This window comes from Vulpes vulpes, chromosome 15 (genome assembly GCF_048418805.1).
Source record: "Vulpes vulpes isolate BD-2025 chromosome 15, VulVul3, whole genome shotgun sequence".
Lineage (NCBI taxonomy): Eukaryota > Metazoa > Chordata > Mammalia > Carnivora > Canidae > Vulpes > Vulpes vulpes.
In genome coordinates this window covers 96,138,127-96,164,603 of record NC_132794.1, presented here as the reverse complement: position 1 = coordinate 96,164,603, position 26,477 = coordinate 96,138,127, and the positions used below count along the sequence as shown (strand labels likewise).

Here is a 26,477-nt window from a genome sequence, read left to right as displayed (position 1 = left end):
TGTCTTCTATCTGTCTGTCAGGATCTCTCATTCTCTAAAGAAAATAACCAGAGGGAATGGATCTGTCCCACTGTTTTTTATTGTTTGGCTCTGGCACTTTAAACATGAACATCCCTAAACAAAGCAATTCCATAATTTAGAGAAAGCTGTCAAGGTTTTCACAGGCATGGCAAGATGTACCCTGAGGTATAGGACAGAACCTGCTGCAGCACTGATGAAATTTATGGTAAAGGGTTTTCCATGAGTGCCCAAAGTTTAAGGCAGATAAATACCAGAAGACAAATTCTACCAATAATTGAATTACAGAGCCATTATCATGTGCTGAACAGAGCAATTTTGTGACTCTCTTGTGACAGGATGAAACTTGTTAGAATATTTATGTGCCTGGGATAGCTTCTGCATCACTAACCCAGGGAACAAACTAGCTCTTCTAGAATGTGCCTCTTATGAGCAGTTAGCCTTCCTGAGTAATTCAGTAGCCAAGGAAAATAAGTTGCCTAAGAGAGAGGAACCCAAGGCAGATGGAGCGTACAGCCACATCAGCCACACCTTCCCATTCACCCTCACACTGCATCAGTTCCTAGGCCAACATATTTATGTTGTCAGCTGCAATCAGGCTCTTCCTGTAGTAACCAGGGCTGCCTAGAATTATTAAAATTCCTGGCTGTCCACATTGTTTTCTATTTCTACACAAATAGTGAGAATATCTCAATAATAAGAGCCACTTTTCCAATATTATCTTTTTTAGAATAGCTTTCTTTGTTGTGATTATTGAAACCTATGAATCACAAACTTACAGCAACTGATATGCTACAGTAGTTTTAAACCTGCTTTTACATGATAAAATGACGTGATCCATCCATTCCATGTAGTGACAATGATTTAGGAAAAATTGAAAGAAAAGGTCACTTTCCTACTTGTAGTACTTTTGGTGTAATTGAGTATAACCTTAAAAGATTTGGCTATAATTTTTTTCTCCCTAATTTTTTATTTCAAAGTAATTTTACAATTAAGAATTGCAAAAATTGGGATCCCTGGGTGGCGCAGCGGTTTGGCGCCTGCCTTTGGCCCAGGGCGCGATCCTGGAGACCCGGGATCGAATCCCACATCGGGCTCCCAGTGCATGGAGCCTGCTTCTCCCTCTGCCTGTGTCTCTGCCTCTCTCTCTCTCTGTGACTATCATAAATAAATAAAAATAAAAAAAAATTTATAAAAATATCCCTAAAAAAAAAAAAAAAAGAATTGCAAAAATAAGACAGAATTTTCATGTGATCTTCAGTCAGCTTCTCCTAAGTTAACATGTTTTAATGACTGTGGAGCCCTATTTACAACTAAGAAATTAATAGTACTAAAAGGCTGTCAACTAAACTAGAGACTTTATTTGGATTCCCCCAGATTTTTAAATAATGTCCCTTTTTTTCTGATCCAGAATCCAATTCAGAACCCCACATGGCACTTATTTCTCATATCTTTTTTTTTTTAATTTTTTTATTTATGATAGTCACAGAGAGAGAGAGAGAGGCAGAGACATAGGCAGAGGGAGAAGCAGGCTCCATGCACCGGGAGCCCGACGTGGGATTCGATCCCGGGTCTCCAGGATCGCGCCCTGGGCCAAAGGCAGGCGCCAAACCGCTGCGCCACCCAGGGATCCCTATTTCTCATATCTCTAAGTCTCTTCAGATCTGTGGCAGCTCGTCACAATTTTGAAGTGTGCTAGTCAGATATTTTTTAGAATGTCCCTCAAATTGGGTTAGTCTAATAGTTTCTCATGTTTACCAGATTATAGGTTGTTGGGGAGAATATCACAGAAATGATGTGCCCATCTCATGACATCATATCAAACAGTGCAAAATATCAATATGTCTTTTTACTAGTGATGCTAACTAACCTTGATCACTTGATTAGGTGGGATCTGCTAGGTTTCTCCAATGCAGTTACTGTTTTTCCTGTTCTGTACTCTATTGGTTAAAAACAAGCTACTAAGTCCAGTACATACTCAAAGGAAGGAGAATTAATCTCCAACTCCTGGCAGGAAGAGTATCAAAAATTGTATGAACATATGCTAAAAGCACTACAATAATTAATAAATATTTTGGGAGGGATACTGTAAAGCTATGCATTTCACTCACTAATTTCAATATTCATCAGTGAATTTTGCCTTCAGCAATGATTTCTCTGGTGTCCTAATAGAAATTTTCTATTTCTATCATTTCTTATATATGTATTAATTGGAATTCTGTAAGGAATAATTGTCCCATTTGACCATTTATTTATTTATGCCATCGGTTAGTTGCTCAGCTAACAAAGTGACCAGAAAAAATGGTGAGTAAGCCCAATTCTGGATTATGTTTGTTGTCTCTTCTTCACCTCAGGGACCTCTGTGTTCTCACTCTGAGCTCATAGGCACACAATCCCTGTTAGATGCCAGTATGCCATTAAGGCACCACCTGCTAATTAAGGGCAAGATATTGTTGTCTAATAAAATTATTTTTAGAGGAACATTTTAGGGTCTGACCTGAGATGAAGATCTCAGAACAAAATGGATTTTCCTAATGATGCAGTCCCTTTATTTGTCCTAGAGCAGAGGATTCCTCACCCCTGAACCTATAGTTATGGCGTCCCCCAGTTTGTTCAGTTGGGTACCTCACACCACCTTCACCCTCAGGAGGGCGACTTGGAGGTACTCGCCATTACATACACACACACACACACACACACACACACACACACACTAATCCCCCTTTCCCCATCTTTTTTGTCCTAACCAAAGAAAAAAGCAAGGTTTTCTGCTCCCCATCAAAAAACAAACCTCTGTGAAACAGGACTGACCTCTGTTGTTTAACAGCGATTTTAATTCCCCAAACAGGGGTGCCTGGCTGGCTCAGTTAGAAGGCCATGTGATTCTTAATCTCAGGGTTGTGAGTTTAAGCCCTATTTGAGTGTAAAGATTACTTAAAAATTTTTTTACATAAAATAAAATCATTAAATCCCCCAACAATTCAGGTTCCAAAAGACCTAATTAAAAATATATATGAAAAAGACAGCCCAAGAAGTGGATAAATATCCTAAACATTTCAATCATTCTTATAAATGAAAACTTGACTAAAGACATCTCTGTAGATATAAGACCCATGAATATGAACAGGAAATCTATAAAAGAAAAAAATAACATAAAAAGGTTGAATCTCACAAATAGGAAATTAAAATTAAAAGTATATAAAAATTAAAAAGGCTATGCCATTGGGCAGCCTGGGTGGCTCAGCAGTTTAGCGCCACCTTCGGCTCAGTGGGTGGTCCTGGAGACCCGGGATTGAGTCCCATGTCGGGCTCCCTGCATGGAGCCTGCTTCTCTCTCTGCCTGTGTCTCTGCCAATCTCTCTCTCTGTGTCTCTCATGAATAAATAAATTAAATTTTAAAAAGGCTATGCCATTAATTAATCTATTAAAGGGATAGGTTTTTTGAGAAGATAATACTTAGCCTTGTGAAGGCTTGGGAAATGGACACTCATGTGCTCTTCTGAGTGTAACTTATGTAAACTTTCTGGAGGACAGTTGGACAGTTTATCAGGAGTCTTAAACAAATGTTCATTCACTTTGAATTAGCAAAATTCCCTCTTTTAATAATTCTGCCTATTGAAAAACTGAGAGATAAGAGAGACATGCAAATATTTACCTACAAAGATAACCAGCACAGTATTATGGATAGACACGAGTGATAGTCCATGGTCAGCCTATCAGTTAGGTAAATTACAGAATATTGTACAGCTGCAAAATAGTCTGCTCCAATATTATAGTATGTTATGCTGTGCTGTGCTGATGGTATGATACAAAAGTTTTTTTTTTTTTTTTTTAAAAAAAGGGAATGCCTACAGAAACATAAAAAAGTACTCTGAAGGATCAATGACAAAATGTTAAAGGTGACTGCTTCCAGATGGAAGGACAGTGTGAATGCTTTATTCTCCTTTTTTATACTTTGGTCCACTTTCCATTGTGTTTTAAATGAAAATGCATTATTTTCCAATTAGATTCCTGAAAGCAGTGTTTTTTAAAGAAATTATGCCAATTATAAGAATAATATATGCCTATTTCCCAGCTGGTGGAATTTGGGGTGGGTGGTGGGGGAAGACCAACAGGAATGTGACCTGCAGCATGGCTAGCTAGAAGGGAATCTCTTCTGTCCTCTCCCTCTTGTCATCCTCATCACATCTCTACCCTGCCATCTACCCCTCTTTTCTTCAAGTCTTTTCTTCCTCATCTCCTCTTTCATAGCCTCTCCCTCCTCTTCCTCTCCTTTCCTTTCATTCCAACTTCCCCTCCCTATCTCCCTCTCTTCTCTTTCTGTTGCTGTAAGATGTTTTTGACTAGAACTGTAGAATTTGCATCACTAGCAGAGTATGAATTTTTAAAAAAATTAGGTGTTTCTCATTTTCCATCATCACATTTGTTTCCTTGGCCACGCAGTTTAATATGAGTTCCAAGGCCACTAGCACGGCCTTCAAAGTATTTTCACAGGTTTTATCATCACGATATTTGCCCAATTCCAAATCTCTGCATACCTAGTACTCAAAACTCTAGAAATTCCTTGTAAATAAGCAGAGTACTGAGGAGAGTAGCTGCCATTTGACACCCCAGGAACTTGGGCCCATGCTGTGAGGATGAATCTGATTTCTTCATTATCCAACCAGATTCTGTCCTTGTTCCTTTACTAGCTCTACTGTGACTGGGTCACTTTCCCTTCTACATTGAGGGGCTTGTGAGCTAGAGCCTTTGGGGGTATTTTTTTCTGCAGTATCTATAATACAACAAAACAAAAGAATGTGTTTGTTTCATAACAGGCTCAAAAAGTAGAGCAGAGATGGGGCACCTGGGTGGCTCAATGCTTGAGCATCTGCCTTCAGCTCAGGTCATGATCACGGAGTCCTGGGATCGAGTTCACATCAGGCTCTCTCTCTGGTGTCTCCATGAATAAATAAATAAAATCTTAAAAAAAAGGAAAGAAAGAAAGAAAGAAAAAGTAGAGCAGAGCTATTCGAGGATGGTTAAACAAGCCTTTGGTGAGGGCTGAGGACCTGGCAGTCTAGTGTGGAGACTAACATTGTGTTTCTCACAAGGGTCTAAATCTATTAGTTATTTTCAAGTAACTGCAGAGAAGCCTCCTTCACACTTAGAGGCTCTGATATTTGAGGATCTAAACTAAACTTATTTGCAAGCTATTTCCAGACTCCAAGACATGGCACCCTCTCAAATACGCGTAGGCCCATGCAAACCTAATGCCCACCACACATGTCTCAGTTCGTGTGGGTGGCTCTAACGAAATACCACAGACTGACAACAGAAGTTTCTCTCTCACAGTTTGAGGGACTAGAAGTCCAAGATCAGACTGCCAGCATGATGGGGGTCTGATGAAGGCCCTCTTCTGGGTTGCAGATGGTTAGTTACCTTCTTGCCATGTTCTTCCATGCTAGAATGGGCAAGGGAGCCCTCTCTGGCCTCTTGCACTTGGGCACTCATCACCTCCTAAGGGCTCACGTCCTAATGCCATCTCCTTGGAAATTAGGTTTTAGCATATGAATTTGGGGGAGACACAAACAACCAAGCCATAGCAGCCCATGACCCTTGTAGGATGTCAAATTATCTGAATTATTCCCATCATCTCTCCTTGTATTTCCAGTATAAGACATACACATTGTCTTTTGAGTCAACAGTGTCTTTGTGGAGACACTAAGGAGTTAAGAGAAATGAATTATTTTTCATGAGAAAGATCATCGGAGGGAGTCATGAACCTGGCTTAGTATTTCTTTCTTTCTTTTTTTAAAGATTTTATTTATTTATTCATGAGAGACACACACACACAAACAGAGGCAAAGACACAGGCAGAGGGAGAAGCAGGCTCCATGCAGGGAGCCCGACGTGGGACTCAGTCCCAGGACTTGGGGATCATGCCCTGAGTCAAAGGCAGACACTCAACTGCTGAGCAACCCAGGTGTCCCTGGCTTAGTATTTCTAGCCTTGATGCTGTTTGAGTGGTGTAACCTCAGACATGATATTTATTGTCTTGAAGCCTTGACTTCCTTAATTGTGACATATGCTGTTTGGACTACTTCATCTGTAAGAGACTTTTCATCTCTAAAGGACCGTTTAATTCATACTGTTGACAATAGTGATGCTGCACCTACTCTTTTCTTGTACCCTTCACAACAATCTTATTTATTTTATCCTTTTTACAGATGATACATGGAGCTGTAGAAAAATTAGAGAGCCTAGGTTCCAATCTGATTATATCATTTATTAGCTACATGCCCTTCGGCAAGTGACTTGCTTTTAGAGCTACCACCACCTTTGTTATCTAGTCATTATTTTTCCTCAGTTTGTGTCATGTGTGAATTTTGTAGGCACACAATAGATATTCTTATCCAAGTTGTTGACAGTTGATGAGCAGGATGCCAACAGGGGCACAGCCTTGCAAGCCCTGTATGATATCGATTCTACACTTAACAGATGGACACCAGCCTTTGATCAACACCATATGACAGTAGTGTTTTTGATGTAGTTAAACCATCTTATAGTTTGTATATTTTTTTCTACACAACTTTCAATAAATGTTGTTATCACCACCTGATATATATTTATGTTTTTTTATACCTTCCCTACCTTCTGTATGGAGATGGAAGCTTCATGAAGTACAGGCATTATCCTCTATTTAATTTACTCCCAAGCCCTCAGCACCTTAGAATTGCCTTTGCATATTATTAGTAGTCATAAATATTTGTTGAATTCATTCATTCATTCATTCATTCATTAAAAAACTTAATTGAGAATCAGTTGTCTGCACTTCTGGGTGCTAAATATTAAGGATAACCCATGAACCCACAGTCTAGAGCAATAGTCTCCATGGTGAGGTAGCTGCAGCATTACCCCAGGGGTGTACAAAATGATTCATTGAGATGTAGGGAGAAGATACTATAATTCCTGTGGGGTTTGGCTTTTTTTTTTTTTTTTGGCTATTTTTACTTTCTATTTTGTGTATATTTTCTTACATTAAAGCATAAGCACACTCGTACATTTCCTCAACTTACACCCAACAAGTCATCATATATTGGTATGTCTCATTCTTGTTTTTCTTCCTTGGTATGTTCAAACTAAAACTTTGGATATTACTGTTTTTGGAATTCCCTAATAGAGAATAAATTCTCTGGGCCAAATTCTCTCCAGCAGCAAAATGTTCAGTTTTCAATCCTTTTATGCAGGTTTGTTCTACCTTCTAGTCTGAAGACTTTTGTCCTTGACAGAAAGGGAAAGAAAGGGGAAGTGGTAATGTTCTTTCCTCTCCTGTCTTCTCTTAACATGGTCTCTCTGGTCCTAAGCCTGATGTGGGTCCACACATTTTCCCTTTCACTCCAAATTTAAGAACAACACAAACACACACTTCCTGGTGTCCTTAGCATTGTTTTCTCCCTGCCATAGCTCTCCCACAGCACTAGCTTTCTACGTACTCATAGGAAGATAGTGGCAGAGTTGTGAGTAGTCTGAGATTAGAGAATATTTCAGGTCTCCTCTCCATCCTAACTTCACTCGTTCCTTGTCTCTATCCTTTTGTGACCGCACACATTGATGATATGTCTCCTCAGACTTTGTTTTCCAAACTGAAGAAACTTTCTTGTTGTTCTTAATAGTACAGATTTGTTAATATTAATTATAAGAGTAATGCATAAATATGTTGTAAAAAATTTTAAATTACTGATAAGGATAATGATCTCTTTGTCACCCTCAATTCCAAAACCTCTCAGAGATGGCTATTATCATGAATTTTGTCTGTGTGTTTCCAGGGTTTTTTTTCATTTATTATGCATTTTTGCTCTGGGTCAATCAATAGACAATAGATAGACAAATTGGATATTTTAATTTAATAAATTGCAATAAAGTAGTTAGAGATCTAGCCCATTAATCTTATGTTCTGGCATAGAACAGTCTCTAAAATGGATTAGAGTAAAATTAACAAGTTGCTAAAAAATGCATAGAGTATGATAACACGACAGTTTGAAAAGATAAAAAGAAACCTTATTTTTAAAAATATTGTGAGCTACTCTTTTACCTCAATCCCAAACTGTTTGATCATTTTCAGTATATTTCTCTGTATCTCACTGGCACTGTGATTTCTGTTTGAGGACTGGACTGGTGATCTGGTCATCTTCCCTGGTGCCTCTCTAGATCCCCTCATCTGTATTCAGGGAACAATGAAAGCAAGGAGATGGGTCCAAACAGTGAGGAAATAAGAAAATGGGAAATGAATCGATGGTTTTGGGAGTGAAGCCATTAAAATAAAGGGAAAGTGGGGGGAGGGGCAGTACTGCAGCAGAATGGCTTGTCCAGCTGACTTAGATCTGGTCTTCTGATGTCTGAAGAAGCATGTTGCTTGTTGCTCAGTATCGCTCTTGCAATTTTCACTTTTGTTTTCCACCATCCACTTGGTTCAACAAACATCCTTTTCCCCTTACTACCTTCCTGAGCTTTATGTATGCCTTCATCCTGAGTCAGATACCCCATTCCTCACCTTGCTCCTATAACCACACACACACACACACACACACACACACACACACATATGCACACTCACATACACTTTGTTGCAGACATCATATAATTCAACAGTTAGGCTTCTAGTTTGAGGGAGTAAAGATGGCAAAATGCAGAATTTGTTGTTCCTGTGGATATTGGCCCTGCTGATTCTCAGTAGCCATTATGCATTTAAGAAACAAAGCATCTCTTTGTTTTTGGTCGTTCTATTTATTTATTTGTAGCAGCTATCTTTGTTCTGGGAAACCACTGTGACAGTGTGGATCCCAGAAGAAATCAAGCAAGCCTATGTCTTAGGATTAAGAGAGAGGCTAAAATGACACATTTAGGCAGCTTTTTAAAAATATTTATTTTTATTTTTATTTTTAAAGATTTTATTTATTTATTCAGGAGAGACACGGGGCGGGGGTGCAGAGACACAGGCAGAGGGAGAAGCAGGCTCCATGCAGAGAGCCCGACGCAAGACTCGATTCCGGGACTCCAGGATCACGCCCTGGGCCGAAGGCAGGCGCCAAACCGCTGAGCCACCCAGGGATTCCACTAGGCAGCTTTTTATTATTTTTTTTCTAACTCATTTTCCCTAGATGGGGAGGAGATGAGACCTCAGGATAAGCTGCTTCGTTCTAGAATAAGAGTTCTTGCGTTCACTAGGACTTTCCTGATGATCTTTCTCTTGACAGCCTATGATGCCAGGGGAAGAGGAAACTCTTGGCTACAGAAGAGGAAATCTAGAGAGCCAGCCACTAATACCTGGACAGGTTTTGCTTCTCTCTGGGGCAGATATAACCACTTGCTTCTTTGGGCTTCATTTATGGAGAGAGCTTGTGAGAATATCATGCTCCTTTGAAACAAAAAGAAGGCAGGTGTCTCCAGCTTCCCAGCCTCCGCTAGTCTGCAGATCCCTGTTCCTTCTTCCGTATACCATTAACTGCAATTCTAAATCTGAATAAATAGGTGCTATCCCGTCACGGTGTTTATTTTTTAATACTTGCTCTGCGGTTATCTATATCAGGACATTTTGTGGCTCTGCAGCATTTATTGAGCACTATATTAAACTGGTATAAACTCAGATAAAATGCCAAGAGAATGATTAACTAGTGACATTTCTGAGTTCCTCTGTAGAAAACGTCTACAAAGGCTGCATTTGGCTGATTGCATTTCAGAAGGCTGATGTTGCACTGCTAATATCACGGTGCACTATATCAGGGAGTGATTGTTTTATTTGCATTCTTAACTCTAGGAGTCCTTAGATTTTATTCAAAAGTGGCTCCTCTGTGGGAACAGCAACTTAAGATACTGGAAACATAGATGTGTGAGGCTGGTTTTGTCTTGTTTTCAACAGAGCTGGATCTAGCATGGCCTGAGGGCCTTCACCTAATGCTTTAGGTGCAGAGGAGGCCTACACTTATATGAGGCCAGAAGTTCTTCCTTTTAGCTATATATAGTCTTGCCCATTTAACTTATACTTTAGTAATATTTCATGGCTTGTAGGATAAAATAAAAAACCTTAGAATGATGCACAAGATGCTTCGTGACTGGACCTCTGCCTAATGTTTATTTTCTACTGCTGCTCTGAAAACATTAGATCTGTTGACTTGCTAGTAGATGCCTTTATGCGCCATCCTCTCTTTGACCTGCAGATTCATCTTTACTTGCTATTCATCTCTAAGGAGAATGTTTTTCCACTCCTTCTGTCCATTGATCATATTGCATATTCTTGAAGATGGAATTCATTTACTGTAAAGGAGTCCTGGCCCTTCCTTCTCCCACAGGTTTCTATCTGCAAGTGAAAGATGATTCCTCCTAGGTCTTCAAAGAGCACCTTGATTATGAAAACTCTTGTTTCATGGGTGACTATGGAGCTCCTCCTTAGCTCAAAAGTTCTTAGGAACAGGGAATCCATAGCCTTATTCTTACCATATATTAGGGGCTTGGAATGTTTCACTGAATAAAAAAAGTGATTTTATTCATATAGTTGCTCTCTGGGTGGTTGACTCTTTTTTTATCTTTTGATTTATGATCATAAATCATGTTGATAAATCATATTTGCTAACGGGGGACCCGTGAAATCCCAAAAAAATTTTATTACCAACATTAGCTTTAATTTTCAAGTGAGTAAAAAAAAATAATTAAAAATAAATAAATAAATAAATAAATAAATAAATAAATAAATAAATAATTTTCAAGTGAATTTACATTTACATTCCCTATCTACCTCCTAAAATAAGAAAGGAAAAAAAGAAAAGAAAGAAATCTGCTACATTTCTGAACCCTTGCTATCTATAAAGGATCTGCTAAGTGCTTTAAGATATATATTCTAGGAAGACTTATTTTAGCTTTGTTTTATTGATTAAAACAATAAAAAAAAAGCACAGAGATATTAAGTAACTTGCCAAATTTCACATATACAAATACATTGATAAATGCTTGCGTGTTGGTTGTATACTTCTCCTTTTTCCAAAAGCATTCAGTAAACATTTATTGGATGGGTATACATGCCATACATGGTGCCTGGCATGGAAATCCAGAAATGTTTGAGCTCATCAGTCAATAAGGTAGGCGTAGACAGATGAGTCATTAATTGAAAATCTATGCTATGCAAAAGTATGTGCTTGATTCTGGGAGTCTCAGGAGGAGTAACCAACTTAGTGTAAGTGGCATCTTCACTGGAAAGTCTGTTTTCAACTTCATATATCTGCTGCTGAGCCTATAAGAGTTAAGAAGGCATGGGGTGCATATATCCTTTAAAATTAATGTTTTCTTTTTCTTGGGGTAAATACCCATTAATGGAATACTGGATCACATCTATTTTTTAATTTTTTGAGGAACCTTCACTCTGTTTTCCACAGTGGCTATACCAGCCTGCCTTCCCACCAACAGTACATAAGGATTTCTTTTTTTCTACATCCTTGCCGACACTTGGTATTTCTTATGCTTTTTATTTTAGCCACTCTGATAGTTAAAAATTAATTGCAGCATTACTCATAATAGCCAAGGTATGAATGCAACCCAAGTTACCATTGGTAGGCGAATGGATAAATATGTGGTATATGTATACTATGGAATTTTACTCAGCCTTAAAAAAAAAAGGAAATGAAATCTTGCTATTTGCAACATCATGGATGAATCTAGAGGTCAGTCAGAGAAAGATGAATACCATATGACTTCACTCATATGTAGAACTTCAGAAACAAATGTCAAAGAAAAAAAAAGAAACAAAAAAAACTTTTTTAAAAAAGATCTTATTTATTTATTTGAAAGAGAGAAAGAGAGAGAGAGCACAAGCAGGAGGAGTGGCAAAGGGAGAAGCAGATTCCCCGCTAAGCAGAGAGCACAATTGGGGCTCAATCCCAGGACCCTGGGATCAGTCCTAGGACTCTGAGGTCATAACTGAGCTGAAAACAGCTGCCTAACCAACTGAACCACCTAGGTGCCCCCAAAAGTAACACCCTTACATACAGAGAAGAAACTGGTGTTTGCCAGAGGGACGGTGGGCTGTTGGATAGGTGAAATAAAGGGATCTAAGAATATACTTATCTTGATGAGCACTGAGAGATGTATAGGATTATTAAATCATTTTATTGTATACATGAAAATTTAAAAAACAGAATAACAAAAACATTTTTTAAAAAGGGTTAAGAAGGTAGAATAAGGGTAGAAGGGAATTCCAGAGACCCCAAATACACACACACACTTGCTAAGACATGAAGACTTCCCTGCCCTTCTGTGAAATTTAGTTCAAAAAGGGAAATCATTTTCTCAAATAGACACACAGGCAATATAAAGATATATTAGATACAGCCACCTATTGCCTTCTTATATAATTAAAGGACCCTGGATCAAAATTTTTCATCTCATACTGCAGAGAGGTTCTTTTTGAGTCCCAGAATTGAATAACCCAATATATCAGATATTACAGTAGATACTAACCAGTGTAAAAATGTTGTCTATATGTTTACTGAGGAAACATTCATCTCTATGCTCTAGTAAGCACAGAGAATTTGGTGATAATAAAACAGCACCTGCATTGTGGGAGCTCAATAAAGTAAAAGGGGCATTTATGCAAAGAGATCGAGCAAACCATTATGAACCATGACAGGAATACATATATACAGGGCAATCTAAAAGCATAAAGCAAGGGTGTCCAACCCTTTGTGCTTAATACCAAAAGTCAGACTTACTGTCATGATGGATACAGATACTTGAAGACATTCTTAAGCTCTCACTGTGAAAAGAAGATATCAAGGGATCATTTTGGATTAAATTTTATGTTTATGCACTTTTAATTTGCTGTTATTTTTGAGCCTTATTGAGGTGTAATTGACAAATAAAGTTATATTTAAAGTATACCATGTGCTGATTTCAGAAACATATCCAGTGTGAATGGATTTCCACAACTGAGTTAACAGATCCATCATCTCACATATTTACCTTTTTTCTTTCTCTTTTCTTTCTTTCTTTCTTTCTTTCTTTCTTTCTTTCTTTCTTTCTTTTTCTTTCTTTCTTTCTTTCTTTCTTTCTTTCTTTCTTTCTTTCTTTCTTTCATCTTTCAAAGCTAAAGTTATACTTTCCTAACTAATTTCAGTTATACAATACAGTATTATCAATTATACTTACCTAGCTGTACATTACATCCTCAGGTCCTATTCATCTTATAACTGAAAGTTTGTATCCTTTAACCATCCTGCCCCATTTTCTCCTCCTGCCAATCCATGGCAAACCACCTGTTACCATTATTGTCACCATTAGTAAGCAAAGCACAATAATTGGTCATAATATACACAGATAACCGCTGAACGCCAGGGCCACAAGTAGAATGTATAAATAGGCTAGAGGATGATACTTCGTGGTCAACTGCGGTGATGCGCTTCTGCAAGGTGTCTGGTCAATGACAGGACCATTAAAACCAGCACCTCTGCAGACATTTAGCATTGTTTGGCTTCAGCTTTTGAGAATTTACCAGGGCCATGAAGTAAAAGCAGTAATAATTCTTTATGATCTGTGACTGCAGATCTAGAGGTCCTCCCAGACTACTAGGAAAAGGGGTGAGCCTAGTAGCAAATAAAAGTTGTTGGAAACATTGTAGTTTGACTTTAAAATTTTATTTTGTTGTAGTTATTTTACTCCAGATGGGGAAAAAAAATGGCCAGGGTAAGGGGATTTGGTTAGCCATAGTAGACTCCAGAGAAACAAGGGACTCGGTTTTGTTCCTGTTTCTTTTTGTGAATTGATAAGAGCGGAAACATCACATGAAACAACAGATCCTGTCTTTAGAAATAACAAAAGATCTTACGAGCCAACTGCTATTATTGATTCAAGGCCATGAGCACATGGAAAGATGCAACTGGATGCAGAGTAATTGTTTTGTCTCGCATTGACACTCACCATTAGCCCAGCAGAAGGTCTGCATGCTAGTTTTTAACATGTGCCTCTGGGATGCTAGCCTTCTCCTGGGCATCATAGGTGCTAGTCATTTCAAGGAAGAAACTCAGGGCAACAGGCATGGTGAGAGGTGAGCAGTATGTAACTACCCATTAATAATTCACAAAAAACAGCTGCTGCAATTTCTAGTTTGAAGGTTTTTAGAGAGCTTGTTTTCTTAATATCACGATTGTGGCTTTGTCAGAAGAGGTCGCCTATGGATCCAGTCAATGCTTCCATGTGGGAAATGGAGAACCACCATCCCTAGACCAACAGGTGCTCTAGTACTTGACTGAAGTGATGGTCAGAAAGTCACCAACTGCCCACATTCAGATTCCAATGATGTGAAGTGGCCACGGGCTGGGCCCCTGTCTCCTTGAGGAAAATTATTAAACCCTTATTAGGTTTATTATTAAATCCTTATTAGGCCATTTCTGCTGCCTGGAAAAAGAAAGCAGGGTGTAATGTTTCAAGCACAGACTCTGAAATTCAGGCCATGCATCAATCAGAGAAAAGTTACTGACAGTGATAATAGGGCCTTTAGGAGTCTTCTTTCTTAAGATGAGGGGAAACTAAGCTAGCTATGCTTCAGACTCTTTGAGCTAAGAAAATGAGTTCAAATAAGAAGAGTGCTGGGAATGCCCTTAGGACAATGATTAATTTACTTGTTTCAAAGAGCTCACAGACCATTATATACCCCCTCCTTCTGTTCATTTCCTTCCTTCTTTCATTCAACATTTGACTATTATAGCTCAGGTAACAGAATAATTATTTTCTACTTAATATGGCTCACTGCAAGATTACACTAAATAATAAGTGCCTCTAAGGCATTCAAAATAGACTCTTATTTTGCTTTTTATTTTATTTTACTTACACATATAGTTTCAGGCATGTATCATTAAGTGAGGTGCATCTGCATTTCCTCACACTGGTTCAACAATACAGAGAATGATCACCCTGTGCCACACTGCCCACTGCATTGGTGGGGTCACATGGATTGTTTAGTTTGTAGGAAAGAGGGACATAGTACTGCTCATTTCTTTTTTTTTCTTAAAGATTTTATTTATTTATTCATGACAGACACACAGGGAGAGAGAGAGAGGCAGAGACACAGGCAGAGGGAGAAGCAGGCTCTATGCCGGGAGCCTGATGTAAGACTCGATCCCAGACCTCCAGGATCACACCCTGGGCTGACGGCATGCTAAACCACTGGGCCACAGGGGGTGCCCTCATTTCAAATGGAAAAATTAATTAGATTAGCTTGCTATGTAAATCACTGTTCAAGTCACCCAGCTAAAACAGCCTGCCTGGAATTTGCCTGATAAGTCTTGAAAGTTTAATATACTGTCAGTGAGATTGTCACAGGAGGACACACATGCCATGTGTCGGACTTATTTGCAAGTCTGAGCTAATAACACAACATCCTTGTCAGAGTTAAGGCTGGCCTTCATCAAATAAAGGTTCCATTATAGTTTTTATTTGAAGTGGAAATTTTACTGTCAGACCATATAAATAAATACAGTAGATGTATTCCAAGGATTGTGTTGTTTGAATTCTGTGAATGTTAGTAGGCCAGGGGCTCAGCTGAGTTTCTCTGAGGCACATGGTGAAGTCATTAATGTTGGTATTCGTTTTCCTGTTTCTCCATTTTTTAGGTCCGTAATGGGGTCAAATAAGGAACCAGACCTTGTGCATCTCGAGGCCAGAACTGTAGATGGTCGTAAGTAATTCAACTTCCCCATGATTTTCATAGTGATGCTAGTTTTACCAATTTGCCATGAGCTGTGTCTGTGTCTAGGAAAATCACAGCAGTAATAATCCAAGTCCTTAGTCATCCAGAATTGTCTTAATGATTTCTAACATTTCTAACATTACTTATCCAATCAAGGTGTTTTTCTTTTCCAGGTAAGGGGGAAACACCCCAATTTCTTACTACTGAAGTGTTTTTGTAGCTATTGTTATTATTATGTTATTGTTGCCGTTTTGTTTCGATTTGTTTTTCTAGTTTCCTTATTTTATCAGATACGGTCTAGGCAGTGTCTCCATGTTTTGTCTGGAAAGTCACAAAGCACTTGGAAAGGACAGGGACAAGAGAACCATCCCTCATCATTACCAGGTAGAGGGAAGCATCCCTTGAGTAGGTTCAGTGGCATCTCAGTAGTTCTTAGCCAGAGCTGCTGTAGGGCCTGCACTTTGTATGGAGATTGCAGCTTTTGGGGACATGATACAGAAAAAATGTGGTCCCGGATCCAAACCCATGTCAGTGGACTCAAAAGTTCACTTACTAATTGTGAAAAATTAGTCACTTAAAAAGGCTACTTAAACTCTTCATGCCTCTGCTTCTCCATCTGTAAATGAAATAAGTTAATCAGAGTGATTCCTGTCCTAGCTAAATATTGGCTGAGCACTTCCCTATATGCAGAATTATGCTAATCACTTTATATATTTTATCACAATCCCCACAACAACTTGTAGGTTATTTTTCTGATTTTACAGAAGAGGAAACCAAAGCATAGAAAGTTTAATATATTTAAACAACAGCAGCAACTTCATATGTTTCCTTCTCCTTCTTTGATCCAGAGGATCTCTAGAAGGGCCAGGGAGGGGAGGAATCCCCCAGACCTAAGATAAGGCACCGCAGGTGAAAGGATTCAAAGAAAGAGAAAAGGGGAACCATGTAGAAGAAAAAGAGGTGAGATGAGGAAAGGCTGGAGGGATGGCATTTGGGAGGAAGAAGTTGTCTCAAGTGTAGAGGAAAGAAGGAGAATTGACAATCTGCAGGTAGCCCAGACCAATGAGGGGGTCCAGCACCGAGCCAGAAGGTGATAATCTAATTTTGAGACATTACGTTTCACAAATATCCCTCACAGTCCAATAACTTCATCGTCACTGTCTCTTGTTCCTGTCCACTTGCCCTCAGCTCATCTGAATGCAAAAGCGGAAGATACCTATCCCTTACCAGCTTACTGCATGAAGAAGCAGGTCACCTCTGTGCTCCAAACTCTCTAGAAACCACATCTATGTGATTTACTATGCACAGGGCATGAAAATTTTCATCTCCAGAGGTTTTGCTCCCCCTTTGGGGAATGAATATATTCTTTGGCAGAATCAGTGAGGGGACAGATCAGGGTCCAAGCTGACCTCACCTTTTCCATTTTAAACTCAGGTGGGAAAAAAATAAAAATAAACGCAGGTGGGACTGCCATATGTACTATGCACAGCACTGTGCCTGACACAGAATGTGCTGAAAGTTTAGAGCCACCCCTTCAGTGGGTTCTTTCTGGTGGCAACCCTTTCAGCTCTAGAACTGACGATGCTATCTTGGATTCCAGAATTCAGTTTTTACTACACAAGAGCCAGAGCAATCTTTTCCTTAGGCAGAACGATTCATGACATTTGGTCAAAGTTCTCACCTTGACCTGTAGCTCCGGCATAATCAGTACCTGCCTGTTTCCTGGCTCATCTCATTCTGTCTTCTCCTCACTCCTTGTCTACAGGCCTGTAGGCTTGTTCTCATTGGAACATGCAGGGCCCTCTGTCTCACCACAAGATTCTGATACCTGCTGGTTCTTTCACATGGACTGTCCTCTTCTCTTCTCCCTTCCCAGACCAGTTCATTGTAATTAATCACTATGGGTGGCTCAGGTGTAAACATCCATTTCTATTTTTTTAACTTATTATTTTGAAATAATTTTTGGCTCACAGGAAAGTTGAAAAAACTGTAGAATAATATCAAAACCAGAAAAGACATCCATTTCTCAGGACAATCCATTTCTTGAACTCTCCATCTAAAACAATTCATATTTTGCTTGCTTTCATTCTATGGTTATACGGGATGCTACCTTTGGGGGTAGCCAGGAGAACAGTACAGGGGAACTCTCTAAACTAGTTTTTGCAGCCTTTATGTGAGACTAAAATTATTTCACATAACCAGTTAAACAAAAAATAGAAATGGGTGTTTATATCTGGGCCATCCGTAGTGATTAATTACAATGACTTGGCCTCCAGGTTCTAGGAGAGAAGGGACCGTGTGTATCTTTGTTCATGTTCAGCAGCATGTGCCACAGGGTTGTGTAGATGGAGCTTAATAAATACTTGTTGAGTGAGTGAATACATAGTTGGCCAATTGAACAACTCACTGATTAAGTTGTTGGAAATTTTTAGGGCATTGTGCCTCACATCTGAACATAACATGGCTCAACAAGGGATCGTGTTAAAATGTGGATTCTGGTTCAATAGAGGCCCAAGAGTCTGCATTCCTAATAAGTCCCCAGGCGAAGCCCATGCTGCTGGTCAGCAGAACATGTTTAAGAGTAACCAAGTCCCATAACAAAAAACTAATGAAAGAGAGCTTTAGGGTCTGTCTCCCATGACTGCACCTCTTGTTTAGGAAGCTCCAGATGGAATTGGTAACATCCCAGATTGCTTTCATTTTTAAACTTTTGGGGATAATACTGCTCTGGCTTGTGGCATCTAATCACATAACCCCACATCCTGAAAACAATAAGTCCCTCACTTACTCTGATGTGCACGTTTTCTTTCACCCGACATTATTCCTATGCTCCCTGCAGCCATGAAGGTTGATAATGCCAAACTGTCATCTTGGGCTCAGCTTTCACATGGCATGAAATAGATCAGTTCTAATTTTATTTATTTTATTTTACTTTTTTGCAAAGGCAGCATCTTCAGAAACTACCCAAGAGTGAAAATTCAATAAAGGGATTTAATTTGAAAAGTTATCCCTGTCAAAACAAAACAGAAAAAAAAAATTACCTACCAATTGAAATAAAGGATCTAGGCATAATGCCTGACCTGACTGGGTATTAAAAAAAAAGATATATTTTTTTTCAGTATCATATCCAGTCCCTCTCTTTGTCTTTCTCCCCCTCCCTCTCTCTCTTCCTTCCTCTTCCTCTTCCTCAAGGTACTTGATAACCAGGACACCAGTCAAAGAAACAGAGAGGAAGAGGAAAGAAGGAAAGAGCAGATTGATCAGAGTAGTAAGGTATTAGTGTATGTAGAGGAGACCGTATTTATTAAACTCAGGTTCCAGGCTGGTCAGTTGCTGCAGGAAATTCCAATGTCTGTGTGCTACTTCTTTCTCTATTTTCTGATTGAGATCCTTCTTGTATTTCTATCCTTGCAGTATTAGTTAGGAAAAATTTAAGTCTGTGCAGCCCATTGTTTATATTCTAGGTCATACATCTTATAGGGTATATGTCAAAATACAATATTTCTGACATTGAATAAGTAATTTCTTTCTGATTTTAATGGATTCCGGAATTCTGTTATTTTGACACAGGAAAAATCCCTCTCTCTCTTATTTGGCTCATCCTCATAGGGTGGCTTACAAATATCTGGGCTTGTTATTCAAAGTTCAGTTTTAGTCTCATTTCAGATTTCCCTAGATTACACTTTATAATTGATTTCTGTCTCCACTGAAGTCTCCATAGCAGAGGGCAGGTAAGCTCTGGAAAGAGCTTTTGTCCTGCTCTGTGACAGTCTATGACTGCCACAGACATTTCTACCCCTGTGCTCTGGGATCTGACTGTCTAGTAGTTTACAGTGTGCCAAGGATGTTACTCTTCCTTGCATTACCTCTCTGCCTTGGGAGGTGGGCTGGGGAGAGCAACCTCAATTGCAGTCAATCACAGGAATTGTTATTGGAAAATTTCGAACATGTTTATTGGATGTGGCATTTGTTATTGGCCCCTGCTTTTAACTGAGGACAAATTGACAGGTCTTCATCCTGGAGACAAAGATGTTATTGTTTAGATAGTATGTGTGTGTGTGTGTGTGTGTGTGTGTATGAATGTGCATGCACTCAGGCATCATCTGTACCTAGTACATTAAAACTGCTACCCATTGCATTAAAACTGTAAAAAGGAAACCTATATCCTATTGATTCACCTAAAACAGGTATATTTGTGTATATGTACATAATGTATGTAGTTAGAAAATGTTGATCAACTGTTGGGTTAAAAGCTTTGTGAAAAGCCGTATCTCATTTTATTTTGGTTCTTTGTACAAACAAAGCTCAGAGACTGACCCATTTGTTGACCTAATACATAACCTTATCTGTGTAGCATGTATTCTTAAAGAAGGACTTTCACCATAGGGTCTGCAGAGTCCTGAAGGGCCGATGGAGAAGTTAAGAACCTCACTAACTCACTGATATCGTGTCCTACATGTTACATATATGTGATTTTGGAGGAAAGGAATGTAACTTTAATCAGAATTCTTCACATGGCAATTACACAGGGATGCATAGTTCTATATTTATGCGCATCTGTAAATATCATCTTGCAAGAAAACCTGCAGTACCACGTTTGACCTTTATCGCTCCTCCCTTTCACCTCTGAAATGAAAGGCCTAACCAGTGACATGACTGTTTCCATAATGGTGGTGATCCGTGCTGGCATGGAGAGGGGACAGGGGACAATTACTGAGCTCATTGTCTTTTTGCATGAGTAAGTAACCTTGTAACCACTTGCACAAAGACTAATCTCTTTCACTGGGGAAAAACAACCTTGGCCCTTTAACCAACTGTGAAAATGACTGCCCAAAAACTCTTGCTTAAATGAACCACAGACTAGCATTTTGCAAGCTGAAATAAAAATCAAAGGAGATTCACAACTTTATATAACCACCGTCCTGCAAATTCTGATCTTGGGTGAGAACTGCACATCCCGTTCTGCTTCCCATTTTCCAGCGCTCCGGTTAACTTCCATATTGAGTGCAGCCCTGGGCTTGGGGGAGTGTGACTGCATTGCCGAGGGGCTGTGATGGAGACTCAGTTCTCATCAGGCCTCAATATGTTACCTGTAGGGGGCTTTCAGTTCTTCCTATAAAAATAGATCACTTTTATAACATCAAAAGTAGCAGTGATGCCAGTTAAAAGGATAAGCCATGCTCAGGTGCATCAAGTGAAAAGTCACATCCACTTCCTGACCTCCATTCCCATTTCCCAGAGGTAGTTATGTTTTTTAAAATATTTCTTCTGCATTTTTTCCAAAATTGTTTGGGCTTATCCAGGTGAATATGTATGCATGTACACATATGTACACACTCAACAAACATTCATGTTATAAAACTGTTAGGCCAAATTCATTGTTGGTGAACATAACAACAAATTAAAATTTTTCTATATCAGCACATATAAGTGTGGCCACTTCATGACTGATCACTACAAAAAAACCCCACTGTGCTGTCACCTATGTTCTCGTTAGCCCTTCTCTCATTAATAGACCTCTAAAGGTTTGGCTCTCTCACACAGTGCTAATACATCCATACACATAGACACAGATTACTTCTTGGGCTAGGAAGCATTCAAATTTGTGCAGGCAGTGAGCACAAAAGAGCTGAAAAGAGAAATTTTTGAAGGCAAATCCCCGGGTCTGAGAGTGTATGTGATTGAAAATTTTAGTAGATCTTGTTACGTTGTCCTCTGAGATGACTGTATCATTGCACACTGTCAGTATGAGGATGCTCCTCTTTGCAAGCCATAAATAGTCCAAGACATTATCAAAGATTTTTTTGGCATGACCCATTTGATGAGCAAAGAACTATATCCTTATTGTTTTCATTCGGGTTTACTTAATTGTGAATGATGTTAAGAAATTTTATTTATTTTTCTTGGCTATTTGTATTTCTTTATCAGTGCACCTTCAAAAGATATTAAGTCTCTTTCATATTCCAGAGAAGATGCACACTTTGGCATTTCTATTCAAATCTAAAAAATATCAAACTGGCTGCTCCCATGCCAGTGAAGGTCCCAACACTAGCCAACCAACTGGCATTATTAGACTCCACATCTCGTGACTCTCATTTACCTTCTTTTCAGCCAGTTTATTTATGAATAGTTTGTGGGGTGGGGCCTGGGCAGAGGCTAGAAGTTTGGGGCAGCTGCAGATTCTGATCACTCTCTACTACTCCCCAACATGCTGAACAAGCACCTTTCCCCTGTCAACTGTCCCTGCAGCTGGCACCTGGCACTCGGCTTTTTTCCCTGGCCATCACGTTCTGACCCCATTTTTCATATTGCAAAAGCCATTTGATTTCAACTATTAGTGATTTCAGCTTGGCCTCTCTTAATTTAGCAGTCTTAAAGACAGCCCTGAAAACTAACCAGAAAAGCATGAAACACGGTAATACAGGCCTCCCCACACAGCAATGAAAACCTGACAGGGACATGCAGCCACGGGCTCACCTGGGCAACTTTCAGAGTGGGTTTTTTGCCCTGCATGCTGTGTGCCCAGCCAGCGGTGAGAAGGACTGTGTCCTTTCCTCCCAGGCTGCAGAAGAGAGGACAGAGGTGTGCAAGAGAAATCTGTTTTTCCCGGGCCTTCTCTCTATGACAGAGATCTGCATTCCTCTGGGGATTCCAGGATCCCCCAGGACACAGTAGCATTAGTCCGTATAACATGTGTGGCAATTTCCAAGCATCTGGAAAATTCTTCATGCTTCTCACTCCTGCTTTAAAAAAAAAAAAGAAAAGAAAAGAAAAAAGAAGGGGCCCTAAAGATCTTGGCACTTAGGCATACATTTCCTTCCTTTGTTCTCTATTTTCTTAAGCAACAGTGATGCTAGTATCACACATTATTTTCCTATCATCCCTACTCACTAGGTACTTTTCAGCTGCACTACTTATACTGGTTTTTGTTAATAGGCTCTATTGTCATTTTTCTCATTGTAACTTTGAGGAAAACATGGCTTTTAGTGATTAAATGTTCTTGCCATTGCCTCAGGGCTGGAATTTGAAGCCTGGTCTGGTTCACCCCAAACCTAATCATCATTCCTTCAACAGATATTGTTGGACCTGTGTGCTATGCCAGGTGTTCTAGACATGAATGAGAGATTGTAGGGAACATTGCAAAGGCCCCACTCCCATGTCCTAGACATGAGTGAGAGATTGTAGGGAACATTGCAAAGGCCCCACTCCCATGGAGTTTATCTTGTAGTTAGGGAAGACGTTACACGCGAGTGTATCATGCCAAGTGGTAGTAAGTTCCAGGAAGTAGAACAGAGTAGAGCAAGGGGAGTAGTAACAGAGGTGGAGGGGATGTCAAGGAAGAATCTCTGATAAGGTGGCATTTGATGTTTGAGCCCTATGGAAGTAAGGGAGACAGTCTGATGGAATAGCATTCTGGACAGATGGAACAGCACATGCAAATGATACGGAATATTGCCATGCTTGGCATGGGTCGGGGTACAACAAAAAAGTCAGGAATACAGAGAAGCTGAAATATAGAGAGGACAGGTCAGTGTGTCATCTTTTTTTATTCCACCATGAGAGGCAGAAATTGTACCTTATTGGTCTTAGTTCAGCATCTACCATGTTCCAAGTATGATGTTTGGTGTTGAGGATGATAAAAATAGAAAGTTATTGGAGCAACTGGGTGGTTCAGTGTCTGCCTTTGTCTCAGGTCGTGATCCCTGGGTCCTGGGATCCAGCCCCATGTTGGGCTCCCTGCTCAGTGGGGAGCCTGCTCCTCCATCCAGCCTGTGCTCTCTCTCGCTCACTCTCTCTCAAATGAACAAATAAAATCTTTAAAAATGAAAAGTTATTAAGTGAAGAAACAGTGGATTGAACATACCCACCTGCTTCAGAGAAAATCCCTTAATCTGACTCTTTGTCCTGAAATTGACCATATAACATGTGAACACATCGAAATAAATACTGTACACCCTTCCCCCAAAAACACCCTGGAAAAATTTCTGTGTGTTTTCTCCCCCATGCACCAAACTGCTTTCATTTCTTCCCTTCCTCTCCCTGTCCTTCCCACTTTTTTTTTTAATTTTTTAATTTATTTTATGATAGTCACAGAGAGAGAGAGAGAGGCAGAGACATAGGCAGAGAGAGAAGCAGGCTCCATGCAGGGAGCCCGATGTGGGATTCGATCCCAGGTCCCGGGTTTGGCAGGCGCCAAACCACTGCGCCACCCAGGGATCCCAGTCCTTCCCACTTTTATTCCTGCTTTCTTTCCTACCATTTGCTCCCCACCTCCTACCTATGCCTCCCTCCTGTACCCTCCCCCCATCCCTTCCTGTCTTTGTTAACTCAATTTGGAAAGTTGTCCAAACAAATGTGCTTCTCAGTTCTTCATGGCGCTCAGTATGATCTTCTAGATAACTTTATGTCTGTTCTCAACTTTAACTGGATTTGCGGTGTGGCTCTCTCACAGAACAGACAGGGAGTATTCCCCAAACACATCTTACACCCTCCCCCTCATCACTCTGTGCTCTCACCACTGTTCTTTCTTTCTGGACTCATCCTTATCACTTACCCTGTCACTGTTCCAAGTTTTCCAGGCTTTTCTCAGCTCCTTCATGAAGCCTTCCATGGGTGCTGTACCCCGACACAGATGCATTAGAGTGAGTTGTAAAGTGGTCTCTATCCCCAAAAATACTGTAGGCCAGGAAGGCATACCAGGCCCACAATTCTGTGTGATACAAAATAAAATAGATGCAGTCACAGGAGAAGTCCTGACACAAGGTAGACCATCTGTGGAGAGGTATAAATTTGGGTGTCCCTCACCTGTGAGCTCACAGCACCTGCTCCTTCCTGAAGACAATCATCACACTGCATTGTAGTTGGCAAGTGATGTTTCTGTATTTCTATTATTATGTCCTTCTGTTCTCCCTTGTGTCCCTAATTTCTAACCCCGTGCTTAGCAAAAAATTTAAGATCTCAGACATTTTCCTGTAGTAATCATGGCCTCCTGAATGTCAGAAGGCTAACCACAAAAGACAACATTTAGAAAGTTATACAGGACCAGAATCAAGAGATTACATAGAAGAAAGCAATGCTATGATCTCATTATGTCAAGGGAGAACATTTGATCTTAAGTTTATAATTTCTACAGAAATTTATTGAACTTAATCTCTTCAGGGGCCACAGCTGGAATTTAAGCTTTGCAGATGTCAATTTGTAACTGGTACATGCCACAGATTCAAGAACCCTGATGGTAATGAAGTGTATGTGAGCACAAGCATACCAACACATGCGTGTGTGTGTTGGGTGGGAACATTTAATATGAAGGTTCTGAAACAAATAATAGAACAACGTAAAGACCAAAGGAAGATATATATACAGATACATGGGCTTTAAAAACTGCCCTGTTAAAAAAAATTAAAAATTAAAAAAAAACTGCCCTGTTTTAAAGTTGAAAATTAGTGGAGGATGAGGAGAGTTTTAAAGTTCTTGTGACTGCCTACAGAGCTTATGGTTTTGTTTAAAATGAAACTTTTATAATACTAAGGTACGTGAAAGGATTTGGTGCTAAATAAATATTTGTTGAAGGATAGACACAGTGGTAGAGTCCTAGAGATCTATGATGCATTTCTTGCTGTGTCATTTACTAGCATATGAGCTTATACAAATCTCATCCATAAATCTGGAGTTCTTCATCTGTGAAAAGTACCACTTTCTGGATTTTTTTTTTACAAAGTTTAAAAGAAAAAAAGCATGCAATCCATTTAGCATGGCTCCTAGCCCAGAGGAGAGGTTGTTCTGGTTATTCTGGAGGTTAATGCTGTTGCTGCTGTCATTGGAGAGATTCTGGGAAGGGAGAGGTCAGTCTGAGCCTCAGGAAAAACTCTGCAGAAGAAAGCCCAGGAAGTATTTGGACAGGGTGGCAGGCAAGGAAAGGGCAGTTCAAACCAGAGTAACCATCTGAATGCACATAGGGTGTCAGCCAGGAATGAACGTGCTGTTTAGAAATAGCAGACACCCTGAAGATACAGACTCACCAACCACATCACAGAGGTTTGTTGGTTGGGGCAGAGGTGGGAAGCAGACAGGTTTCAATGGGGTATAGTAAAGACCTGTCAGATGGTAAAGTAATGTCTGATTTTTAACATCCTTTTTGAGTTCTAAAGTTCTAATAACCCTTATTACATGGAGAAAAAAATCAGAAGCCGAGCTTGGTAAGTGACCTTCTCTGAGTCACATGATGTGGTGGAGATAGACCTAGGACCCGAATGTCACTCCCAACAGAGGGGCATGCTTGCAAAGTGGTATGGGCACTGCTGGCTGGCCCTGAGTGCTGGGCACCCGCACACCCCCCGGGTCCTCCCCATAGCCCTCCTTATGTTCCGGTTCTGCCTACTGACTGTGACCTCACACCATTGGCTATTAATTATGCTAGGAGAATATTTTTTCATGGTGTTTTAAAAAAAAATTACTTTAAAAGTCTTTGACCCAAACCAAACATTGATGAAGAAAGATACTGAGTCAGATGGAAGCGTCTGGGAGCGCATTGCAGTCTTTTCCCATGAGACACAGTGGGCAGTACTGCTGATCAAAGAGCCTGCGCTTCAGTAGCAGCCAGAGCTGCCGTTACCGGAGCACTGACTAACCCAGCCCTGGACTCTGTGGGTTTCAGGATTTCAGTCTCCTGTTGTCACAACTGCTGGCAGGATGCCTTGCACCTGTTCCCATTTTACAGATCAGCCTTCACAGACGTGTAGTGACTGCTTAG

The 26,477-nt window shown here is 39.9% G+C and overlaps 1 protein-coding gene across 5 annotated transcripts in view; it reads left to right on the top strand.

Moving 5' to 3' along the window:
- SORCS1 (sortilin related VPS10 domain containing receptor 1) overlaps positions 1-26,477 on the top strand; it is a 495,737-nt gene that overhangs the window by 344,377 nt on the left and 124,883 nt on the right. For all 5 annotated transcript variants that reach the window (XM_072739948.1, XM_072739950.1, XM_072739949.1 and 2 more), the window contains exon 6: positions 15,651-15,715. In XM_072739948.1, the coding sequence (XP_072596049.1) occupies positions 15,651-15,715 (65 nt within the window). The remainder of the gene's footprint in view (positions 1-15,650; positions 15,716-26,477) is intronic.